Below are 13,359 nucleotides of genomic sequence, written 5' to 3' on the forward strand. Positions count from 1 at the left end.
AGATAAATTGGCAATGATATGATACATCTTTTAGATGTACTTTGGTTTCAAACAAATTCCCAGAACTATTTATCTATATAATGTCATGTACTTTACACAGCATCAGAAAGAAGCTAGATATTTGAAGTTCTTTATTACTGTGATAATTAGAGCATTCACTTGATGTCATCAGCAGAAAGGAACTATTGTGGCTTGTGGAAAAGGCAGCAGATTTTGTTTTTTAAGTTTTGAGCTACTATAGTTTGTTGGGTATACTTGGGTATACACTACTTTTAGATTGTGCAGAACTACTTTTACAGTAATTCTACCAATTAATATACAGCAATTTCTTCCTCACATTGAGAAAATTCAATATTCAATCAAAGGACATTTTCCCACAGAAACTTTTGTAGGGATTTTAAGTTCCTGCCAGGAATTTCTCTACTGATAATCCAAAGGTATACAGTGTAAGCTCACATATTACCAGTACCTTGTTACTGTATTCAACCATCAGCACCAATAATGGACAACTAAATGTCATTGTACGAAATGCATGATGGTGAATTTCAATGTCGGAAATTTTGATCACAACTTTTGTACTGGAAAACAAAGGGTGACGAGAAATTTCCATTTTAAACATTTTCATATATTTATTATATTATTCTGGTACTTTAGATCAGGAATATCTTTACCTTCTTGGCCTTTTGGTCTTGCTGTGGGTTGTCTGCAATATAGAATATAAAGAATGTTTATTCTGCAAACATTGTGATTTACTTTACTGCCGAAACATGGATATCATCTTATTTTCGGATTAATGGAAAATTTATATTTAATGAATTACAAATACCTTAAAACTACATTAGTTTAAACATTTTTGTTGTTTCAAAACTCAAATATGAGTATTGCTTATATGCATTAAAATTGTAAAGAGGGAGTTGGAAAACAGACTGAAAACTTATTATCAAATCCCCTTACCATCTATAGCAGACCAACATATTAACAGACAGATTCATGTATTACCTTTAGTAGCCATACAATACCTTACCTTTGACAGACAGACTAGCCATACACTACCTTACCTTTGACAAACTTACCTTTGACAGACAGACTAGCCATACACTACCTTACCGTCGACAGACAGACTAGCCATACACTACCTTACCTTTGACAGACAGACTAGCAATACACTACCTTACCTTTGACAGACAGACTACTCGTACAATACCTTACCCTCGACAGACAGACTAGCCATACAATACCTTACCTTCGACAGACAGACTAGCCATACACTACCTTACCTTTGACAGACAGACTAGCAACTACCTTACCTTTGACAAACTTACCTTTGACAGACAGACTAGCCATACACTACCTTACCGTCGACAGACAGACCAGCCATACACTACCTTACCTTTAACAGACAGACTACTCATACACTACCTTACCTTTGACAGACAGACTAGCCATACACTACCTTACCTTTGACAGACAGACTAGCCATACATTACCTTATCTTTGACAGACAGACTAGCCATACAATACCTTACCTTTGACAGACAGACTAGCCATACAATACCTTACCTTTGACAAACTTACCTTTGACAGACAGACTAGCCATACACTACCTTACCTTTGACAAACTAGCCATACACTACCTTACCTTTGACAGACACACTAGCCACACACTACCTTACCTTTGACAGACAGACTAGCCATACAATACCTTACCTTTGACAGACAGACTAGCCATACAATACCTTACCTTTGACAAACTTACCTTTGACAGACAGACTAGCCATACACTACCTTACCTTTGACAAACTAGCCATACACTACCTTACCTTTGACAGACACACTAGCCATACACTACCTTACCTTTAACAGACAGACTACTCATACAATACCTTACCTTTGACAGACAGACTAGCCATACAATAACTTACCTTTGACAGACACACTAGCCATACACTACCTTACCTTTGACAAACTTACCTTTGACAGACAGGCTAGCCATACACATAGCTGACCCTGCAGCATTTTTAACCTCCACCTGATAATTGCCAGCATCCTCAGGGTACACCTCAGGGAAGTATAGACGGCATGTCCCCTTGTCATAGGAGATTTTGTACACATCCGAGGCAGCAATAGGCTTATTGTCTTTAAACCATGTGACTTGCATTGGTTCTGTGCCTGTCACCTTGGCAATAAGGTCAACAGCATCTCCATCAAGGGCACTCTATAATAACAATAAAAGTCAATGAAAATTACACAAAGAATAAAATTTCCCTTTCAGACAGTTGTATATTCCCATACTTTGGGCATGTGCTCTGTTTGAACATAATGTGAATTAGCCTAATTTTTGTCATAATACAGGATATTGCATTAGAAAGCAACAATATTGCAAACTTTTTTTCTGGAAACATGCCTCCACATTCAAACAATGCTTGTTATGCTGCTGTCAACAATTTTGACTAAATTAGGATTAAAGTGTGTTCATGTTTTATCATTAATTGGAGAACCTGTTGGCTGACATTACCTTAGGAGAAAGCTTCTGAGAAAACTTTGGTCCTTCACCCTGGGTCTTTGGTTGAAGGGCTGCAAGACAACAGAGAATTGACGAACGAAATACAGATTACATTTTATGTACATCAAATAAATTTTCCTTTATGAAATAAGCCTATCCAATAACAAACATTGGTCAGATATCCACAGGTCCATTGTATCTACAAAATACTTCTATACTGTTTCATCAGAACATATGTTTGTAATAATTACATCCTGCTTGTGTTCAATACCTTTGAAGTTCACTTTGGCAGTTGCAGTTGCCTCCCCTCCTGGATTCTTCAGTACACATTTGTAATCTCCTGAGTCAAGGTCAGAAGGCTGCAAGGAAAGGAAAAAATACCAGTTAAATCACAGGCAGGGACATAATAATATCAAAACATTCAAGTGATTCAGACAACCAAGCGTCATCATGTCACAAAAAAAATTAGTGCAGAAGTTGAAAAATATATTTAACCAATCATGTTGTTGTGTTGTGGTGAAGTTTTTCTACCAATCAGATTGTATCATGTTGTACTATAGTGATGTTTTCTACCAATCAGATTGTATCATGTTATACTAAAGTGATGTTTTCTCCCAATCAGATTGTATCATGTCATTCTACAGTGATGTATTTCTACCAATCAAATTGTATCATGTTGTGCTATAGTCATGTTTTCTACCAATCAGATTGTATCATGTCATTCTACAGTGATGTATTTCTACCAATCAAATTGTATCATGTTGTGCTATAGTCAGGTTTTCTACCAATCAGATTGCATGTCCTTACATTGGTGATTTCCATGACAGCGAAGTAGCAGTCATCCTCATGGGGTATATCCAGGAAGTAGCGGCCCCCAGATTTGATCGGCTTGTTCCCAAAATACCACATTGCTGTAGGCTTGGATGCAGATTCAACCTTAAGCTCCATGACAAGACGTTTCCCTCCATCTTCGAGCTTAATGGAAGGAGGGCCTTTCAACATTGGAGGAGCCTCCTTGGTCCTGAAACACAGTATCACAAGTCACAATTAATAGCTTATAAGCTAATTATATTTGTATAAGAATCCACTTTTTGTCACAAAGTTGAATCTTTTAACAAGTAGCTTATCACCTGAAATATGAACATTACTGTACTGAGCTGTAACATAATTAGTTTCATATTTCTAATTTCAAATGAGTCTAATTTGAAAAGCATCAAAATCATCAAGAAATTTTACAGTAAAATGCTTGATCAAAATTTTTATCAAATATAGTTTTCTGTTCTTTTTCCATGAAAAATTCTTAATATCATTCTGTTCTTTTTCCATGAAAAATTCTTAATATCATAAGTAAATTCATGTTAAAACTGACAGAATCCAGCACACACAGAGATGGAGAATTTCATATCTATGTAAATGAATTGTTACTGCTTCAATCTGTGAAGGAACACATAATATCAACACTAAAAATCTTAAACACTTCTTTGGCAGAAAATTCTGGTTTTGTTGAAAAAGTATAAAGGACAAAAACATGAACATCTTGAACTACAAAAATTAATAACTATTAAAACAAAAGTGTATACAATGTACCTTTATTCATTGACATGAACACATTCTTAGTATTTCAAAAATATCTTCTAGTTTTGATATACATAAAATATATATTGCTCAAAAATGTTATGATTATACACACATGCATATAGGTATACAGATAAACAAAAAAAGATAATAGGTAATTAGGGATCAAGATATCGAACTATATATAGAGAGAGGTAGAGTGGATTTCAGACTAGGGTCTACAGCTTCCAGGAGAGGAATAGGGAGCACAGTGTATTTACATATATACAAAACCTCGGTCATTGTTTATACATTCAAAACAGTATCAAAACAGTAGATAGGTATTTATATATATAGCTGTAACACTACAGCACACAGGAGTGTTTATATCTATAGCTGTAACACTACAGTACACACTGGTGTTGATATCTATAGCTGTAACACTACAGTACACATGAGTGTTTATATCTATAGCTGTAACACAACAGAACACACTGGTGTTTATATCTATAGCTGTAACACTACAGTACACACTGGTCTTATACCTGTAGCTGTAACACTACAGTACACACTGGTGTTTATATCTATAGCTGTAACACTACAGTACACACTGGTGTTTATATATATAGCTGTAACATTACAGTACATACTGGTGTTTATACCTATAGCTGTAACACTACAGTGCACACTGGTGATTATACCTATAGCTGTAACACTACAGTACACACTGGTGTTTATACCTATAGCTGTAACACTATAGTACACACTGGTGTTTATATCTATAGCTGTAACACTACAGTACAGAGTCATGTTTATACCTATAGCTATAACACTACAGTGCACACTGGTGTTTATATCTATAGCTGTAACACTACAGTACACACTAGTGTTAATATATATAGCTGTAACACTACAGTACACACTGGTGTTATACCTATAGCTGTAACACTACAGTACACACTGGTGTTTTTATATCTATAGTTGTAACACTACAGTACACACTTGTGTTTATATCTATATCTGTAACACTACAGTACACACTAGTGTTTATACCTATAGCTGTAACACAACAGTGCAAACTGAAGATTACACCTATAGCTGTAACATTACAGTACATACTGGTGTTTATATCTATGGCTGTCACACTACAGTACACACTGGTGTTTATACCTATAGCTGTAACACTACAGTACACACTGGTGTTTATATCTATAGCTGTAACACTACAGTACAGAGTCATGTTTATACCTATAGCTATAACACTACAGTGCACACATGTGTTTATATCTATAGCTGTAACTACAGTACACACTAGTGTTAATATATATAGCTGTAACATTACAGTACATACTGGTGTTTATACCTATAGCTGTAACACTACAGTACACACTGGTGTTTATATCTATAGCTGTTACACTATAATACCCACTGGTGTTTATATATATAGCTGTAACACTACAGTACAGAGTCGTGTTTATATCTATAGCTGTAACACTACAGTACACACTGGTGATTATACCTATAGCTGTAACACTACATTACACAAAGGTGATTATACCTATAGCTGTAACACTACATTACACAAAGGTGTTTATATCCATAGCTGTTAGCTGTAACACTATAGTACATACTGGTGTTTATATCTATAGCTGTAACACTACAGTACACACTGGTGTTTATATCTATAGCTGTAACACTATAGTACACACTGGTGTTTATATATATATAGCTGTAACACTACAGTACACACTGGCGTTTATATCTATAGCTGTAACACTACAGTACACACTGGTGTTTATATCTATAGCTGTAACACTACAGTACACACTGGTGTTTATATATATAGCTGTAACACTACAGTACACACTGGTGTTTATATCTATAGCTGTTACACTATAGTACACACTGGTGTTTATATAGCTGTAACACTACAGTACACACTGGTGTTTATATCTATAGCTGTAACACTACATTACACACTGGTGTTTATATATATATAGCTGTAACACTACAGTACACACTAGTGTTTATACCTGTAGCTGTAACACTACAGAACACACTGGTGTTTATATCTATAGCTATAACACTACAGTACACACTGGTGTTTTTATATCTATGGCTGTAACACTACAGTGCAAACTGAAGTTTACACCTATAGCTGTAACATTACAGTACATACTGGTGTTTATATCTATATCTGTAACACTACATTACACACTGGTGTTGATACCTATATCTGTAACACTACAGTACATACTGGTGTTTATATCTACAGTTATAACACTACAGTACAGAGTCGTGTTTATACATATAGCTGTAACAATACAGTACACACTGGTGTTTATACCTATAGCTGTAACACTACAGTACACACTTGTGTGTTTATATCTATAGCTGTAACACTAAAGTACACACTGGTGTTTATACCTATAGCTATAATACAGTACACACTGGTGTTTATATAAAACCTATAGCTGTAATACTTAAGTACACACTGGTGTTTACACCTATATCTGTAACACTACAGTACACACTTGTGTGTTTATATCTATAGCTGTAACACTACAGTACACACTGGTGTTTATATCTATAGCTGTAACACTACAGTACACACTGGTGTTTATATCTATAGCTGTAACACTATAGTACACACTGGTGTTGATATATATAGCTGTAACACTACAGTACACACTGGTGTTGATATCTATAGCTGTAACACTACAGTACACACTGGTGTTTATATATATATAGCTGTAACACTACAGTACACACTGGTGTTAATATATATAGCTGTAACATTACAGTACATACTGGTGTTGATACCTATAGCTGTAACACTACAGTACACACTGGTGTTTATATCTATAGCTGTTACACTATAATACCCACTGGTGTTTATATATATAGCTGTAACACTACAGTACAGAGTCGTGTTTATATCTATAGCTGTAACACTACATTACACAATGGTGTTTATATCCATAGCTGTTAGCTGTAACACTACAGTACACACTGGTGTTTATATCTATAGCTGTAACACTATAGTACACACTGGTGTTGATATATATAGCTGTAACACTACAGTACACACTGGTGTTGATATCTATAGCTGTAACACGACAGTACACACTGGTGTTTATATCTATAGCTGTAACATTACAGTACATACTGGTGTTTATATCTATATCTGTAACACTACAGTACACACTGGTGTTTATACCTATATCTGTAACACTACAGTACATACTGGTGTTTGTATCTACAGCTATAACACTACAGTACAGAGTCGTGTTTATACATATAGCTGTAACACTACAGTACACACTTGTGTTTATACCTATAGCTATAACACTAGAGTACACACTGGTGTTTATACCTATAGATGTAATACTACAGTACACACTGGTGTTTATATCTATATCTGTAACACTACAGTACATACTGGTGTTTATATCTATATCTGTAACACTACAGTACACACTGGTGTTAATATATAAAGCTGTAACATTACAGTACATACTGGTGTTTATACCTATAGCTGTAACACTACAGTACACACTGGTGTTTTTATATCTATGGCTGTAACACTATAATACCCACTGGTGTTTATATCTATAGCTGTAACACTACAGTACAGAGTCGTGTTTATATCTATAGCTGTAACACTACATTACACAATGGTGTTTATATCCATAGCCGTTAGCTGTAACACTACAGTACATACTGGTGTTTATATCTATAGCTGTAACACTACAGTACACACTGGTGTTTATATCTATATCTGTAACACTACAGTACACACTAGTGTTTATACCTATAGCTGTAACACTACACTACACACTGGTGTTTTTATATCTATGGCTGTAACACTACAGTGCAAACTGAAGTTTACACCTATAGCTGTAACATTACAGTACACACTGGTGTTTATATATATATAGCTGTAACATTACAGTACATACTGGTGTTTATATCTATAGCTGTAACACTACAGTACACACTGGTGTTGATATCTATAGCTGTAACACTACAGTACACACTGGTGTTTATATCTATAGCTGTAACACTACAGTGCACACTGGTGTTGATATCTATAGCTGTAACACTACAGTACACACTGGTGTTTATATCTATAGCTGTAACACTACAGTGCACACTGGTGTTGATATCTATAGCTGTAACACTACAGTACACACTGGTGTTAATATATAAAGCTGTAACATTACAGTACATACTGGTGTTAATATATAAAGCTGTAACATTACAGTACATACTGGTGTTTATACCTATAGCTGTAACACTACAGTGCACACTGGTGTTGATATCTATAGCTGTAACACTACAGTACACACTGCTGTTTATATATATATAGCTGTAACACTACAGTACATACTGGTGTTAATATATAAAGCTGTAACATTACAGTACATACTGGTGTTTATACCTATAGCTGTAACACTACAGTGCACACTGGTGTTGATATCTATAGCTGTAACACTACAGTACACACTGGTGTTTATATCTATAGCTGTAACACTACAGTACACACTGGTGTTAATATATAAAGCTGTAACATTACAGTACATACTGGTGTTTATACCTATAGCTGTAACACTACAGTACACACTGGTGTTTATACCTATAGCTGTAACACTACAGTACACACTGGTGTTTTTATATCTATGGCTGTAACACTATAATACCCACTGGTGTTTATATATATAGCTGTAACACTACAGTACACACTGGTGTTTTTATATCTATGGCTGTAACACTACATTACACACTGGTGTTTATATCCATAGCTGTTAGCTGTAACACTACAGTACATACTGGTGTTTATATCTATAGCTGTAACACTACAGTACACACTGGTGTTTATATCTATATCTGTAACACTACAGTACACACTAGTGTTTATACCTATAGCTGTAACACTACAGTACACACTGGTGTTTTTATATCTATGGCTGTAACACTACAGTGCAAACTGAAGTTTACACCTATAACTGTAACATTACAGTACATACTGGTGTTTATATCTATATCTGTAACACTACAGTACACACTGGTGTTTATACCTATATCTGTAACACTACATTACACACTGGTGTTTATACCTATAGCTGTAACACTACAGTACATACTGGTGTTTATATCTACAGCCGTAACACTACCCTACAGAGTCGTGTTTATACCTATAGCTGTAACACTACAGTACAGAGTCGTGTTTATACCTATAGCTGTAACACTACAGTACAGAGTCGTGTTTATACCTATAGCTGTAACACTACGGTACACACTGGTGTTTATATCTATAGGTGAACACTACAGTTCAGAGTCATGTTTATACCTATGGCTGTAACAATACAGTACAGAGTCGTGTTAATACATATAGCTGTAACATTACAGTGTACACAGGTGTTTATATCTATAGCTGTAACACTACAGTACACACTGGTGTTATACCTATAGCTGTAACATTACAGTACACACTGGTGTTTATATCTATAGCTGTAACACTACAGTACACACTGGTATTATACCTGTAGCTGTAACATTACAGTACACACTGGTGTTTTACCTATAGCTGTAACATTACAGTACACACTGGTGTTTACACCTATAGCTATAACACTACAGTACACACTGGTGTTTACACCTATAGCTGTAACACTACAGTACACACTGGTGTTATACCTGTAGCTGTAACATTACAGTACACACTGGTGTTTTACACCTATAGCTATAACACTACAGTACACACTGGTGTTTACACCTATAGCTATAACACTACAGTACACACTGGTGTTTACACCTATAGCTGTAACACTACTGTACAGAGTCGTTTTTATACCTATAGCTGTAACACTACAGTACACACTGGTGTTTATATCTATATCTGCTGATGTTTTACAAATATAGCACCACAGTACATACAAGGTTGGTATGAAGGCCTATATCAAAGACGAAACACCTACGCATACTGCAGACCTTATTATACATGATAGAGGCATTTTGCCCACAGATTGGGGTGAGGAAATGTTGATGAAGTTTGGCATATCTATAATATAAACAGGTAATAGAACTGCCCCATTCACTGCCGACCTAGAGTTACATCAAAGGGTCCCTGGTATGCCTTAGGCTAGGTTTACTATGTTCCTTTTTCCACTGGTTAGATTCAGTCAAATGATTGGCTTAATGGAATTCCCTGTAAAGCAACAGACTTAGAAGAAAAAGATTAAGTGCCTATCACAGTAACTAGTAAGAGAACGTCAATTTTTTATACAATCTTACAGTATCACAAAGCCAGGAACTTAACCATTTTGTATCTGAAATCATTCTAAAGTTAAAATTCCACAACATGTGGAGTTAGAATTAACTGATTTATTCAGGCCTATTTGATTTTTGATTTCTCATCTGGATTTCCACATTTTAGTTCCTTTTAACAGCTGACGAATCTTAAGAAAGATGAAACAGCTGTATGATACAGATGTTTTATACAATCTTTGTACAAGAAACATGTATCCCATAATGATATTAATAAGATGTTTCAATGACAATATATAGTTTCAGATAATAACTTTTTTTTTTTAAAGTTCAATATCTTAGCATATATATATATAGGTATCCTCTTTTAGAATAGACGTATAAGCAGATTACAACTACATGCATTGAAGGAATCAATCCCTCTCTGTAGCTGTAACATAGTAGGAGTGGAAAAATGCACTGCCAGATCGGGGTTCGAACCCGGGACAATTGTATAAGAAGTTCTATAACTCTGACACCAATGGTAGAAATGTACTTACGAGAAGTGGGCAGCTAGCAGTTGGTATCTGCCTAGTCCATTAATCCTATTAGTAGTCATTCTCAAATTTTCAATTTTCAAACAAGTTTGATAGAATTCCTTCAAAATTTTTACACACTTTACACAGATCTATAAACAGCATCGATGAACTGATCTACCAGCAAATGTCAAATTCCTTTGAGTCATTGGAAAAACTTCCTAACTGTAAAACCAGGAACATCCTCCAATGGCACTAACCCAGTCCTGACATACACCAATCATGTAAAACACTCAACACCAGCAAATTCCATTTTGCAGGTTTTGATGAAATGAAAAGCGGAGTCTGACTGGATAGAAGAGCAGCTGAGGCGACTACCTGACTGTGGCGGGAGGGGGGATTCTCACCAGTGTTACAGCTGTGAACATCCTCCCACACTTCTGGGGCCACATTGTGGCATTTAACATTCAAATTTAGATCTCAACCAACATCCTGCACATTTAATAGGCATTATTCATTTTACATTCAAAAGGCAGGAATTCCATAAAACTACAATAAACATAGCAGATTCCATGTCTGTAGCTGGCCACCAGGGTTGTCTAAACTCCCAAAGATTTGTCAGCTTAACAAGAGGATTCCCTAATTAATTTATCAACAGTTTCTTTCATATTTCACTTTGAAGTTGACATATTAAAAAATAATGTACATTAATATTTATCATATTAACTAAAATCTGCAATTACAGAAACATAAATGTTTATGTTCCTGAAGCTGTATATGTGGTGTTAGATTGTGTAATGAAGCTGACAGACAACCATGTTTACAATCTCAACTAGATAGTGTGTTAATGCCAGTCTAGTGTTTAAGCCTAGACAAGAAATACTTCATGCATTTTAATCTGTACACTAGAAATACAGAAACTAATACATGTATTTAAGATATAAACTTCATCCAACTGTTATCTACACAGAACTACCATACAACATATATGGGTAAGATTCATCATCACGGTGAATCGGACAGCACACTGCACCACAATACCGAAATATACAGGATGATATATATATATATATATATATACAAATACTGAAGGTTCAGGAAACTTTCTTGGGGATATATATCATTATAAATATTTAAAAGTTAATAATTCAAGTATAACCATTTATAACCCTAATAAATACTAGCCACCGAATGGCTAGAGAGAAATTCTCTATAGCTTGATCAGTTGATCATGAGTGTCAGACAAGTCGTAATCCAAAGGTCCAGGGTTTGATCCCAATCGGAGTCATTGATCAAAATAGACATTGATAGTAAAAGCATGACACTGATTGAATCATATGTCATATCCATACAATTTTGTACAAATTTCATCCCCAACAAAATGACCTGAATCTAGAGAACTACACAATATCAATATTAGGGCTGGGGTCACTACGGTATATATATAGATATATCTGGATGCTGTTTGTGGAAAATGTATTTGAGGACATCATGAGGGTGCATCAAAACATATATGATATATACACATCATTTTACCTCTTTTTCAACCTGTAATAAAAGTCAAACAACACAAATATAATACACACACTTCTAACTACACTATGTGTTAACACTGCAATAAAGCTTAATCCTTCATCCCTGCTTTCCTAGAAACTACAATGGCACCCAAACGCATTCCTCTTTACAACACCTCAAATGCTAATATAGCCTAGCGCATTCTTCAATATAACACCCATAGCTATATCTAGCAAATCTAGTCTAGCAAATTCTCCACTGCCTCTCCTGTGAGTAGCCTAGCGCATTCTATATAGGCTAGATCGCTCCAATGACAAGACGCTGCGCTATATCTAGCCTTAGCGCATTAAGCACTGAACTCAGTACTCGGGCAATACATCCTCACTACAACAACAGACACGCTAGAGCGCATTCCTTTACATCCTACCAGAGATCCTATAGCTTCGCATATTGCACAATTTCCTAGCCATCCAACGCAAGACCCTATATCCGTACCCTTATGTATTACATACTCCACTCCATTCCACCCAAGATCCTAGTCTGTACCCTTGCGCATATACTCCTCATCATTCCACCTAAGGCCTAATATACCCTTGGGCATTGCAATACTTGCTATAATCCCTCCCTAGACCTTACATATTTACCATTGTGCATCGTAATACTCGCTATCCCTCCCTAGACCCTATATCTGTTCCCCTGCGCATTGCACTACTTGCTATCCTACCCTAGACCCTATATCTGTATCCTCACGCATTGCAGTACTCGCTATCCCATCCTAGACCCTATATCTGTATCCTCACGCATTGCAATACTCGCTATCCCACCCTAGACCCTATGTCTGTATCTTCACGCATTGCAGTACTCGCTATCCCACCCTAGACCCTATGTCTGTATCCTCACGCATTGCAGTACTCGCTATCCCACCCTAGACCCTATATCTGTATCCTCACGCATTGCAATACTCGCTATCCTACCCTAGACCCTATATCTGTATCCTCACGC

The 13,359-nt window shown here is 35.9% G+C and overlaps 1 protein-coding gene across 1 annotated transcript in view; it reads right to left on the minus strand.

Moving 5' to 3' along the window:
- The window catches only part of LOC117335538 (twitchin-like), a 187,286-nt gene that overhangs the window by 96,425 nt on the left and 77,502 nt on the right, over positions 1-13,359 (minus strand). The window contains 6 exon segments of the mRNA XM_033895608.1: positions 672-703; positions 1,972-2,215; positions 2,516-2,574; positions 2,775-2,862; positions 3,311-3,524; positions 12,379-12,390. Of these exon segments, the coding sequence (XP_033751499.1) occupies positions 672-703; positions 1,972-2,215; positions 2,516-2,574; positions 2,775-2,862; positions 3,311-3,524; positions 12,379-12,390 (649 nt within the window).

Source organism: Pecten maximus, chromosome 10, assembly GCF_902652985.1.
Source record: "Pecten maximus chromosome 10, xPecMax1.1, whole genome shotgun sequence".
In the NCBI taxonomy this organism is placed as follows: domain Eukaryota; kingdom Metazoa; phylum Mollusca; class Bivalvia; order Pectinida; family Pectinidae; genus Pecten; species Pecten maximus.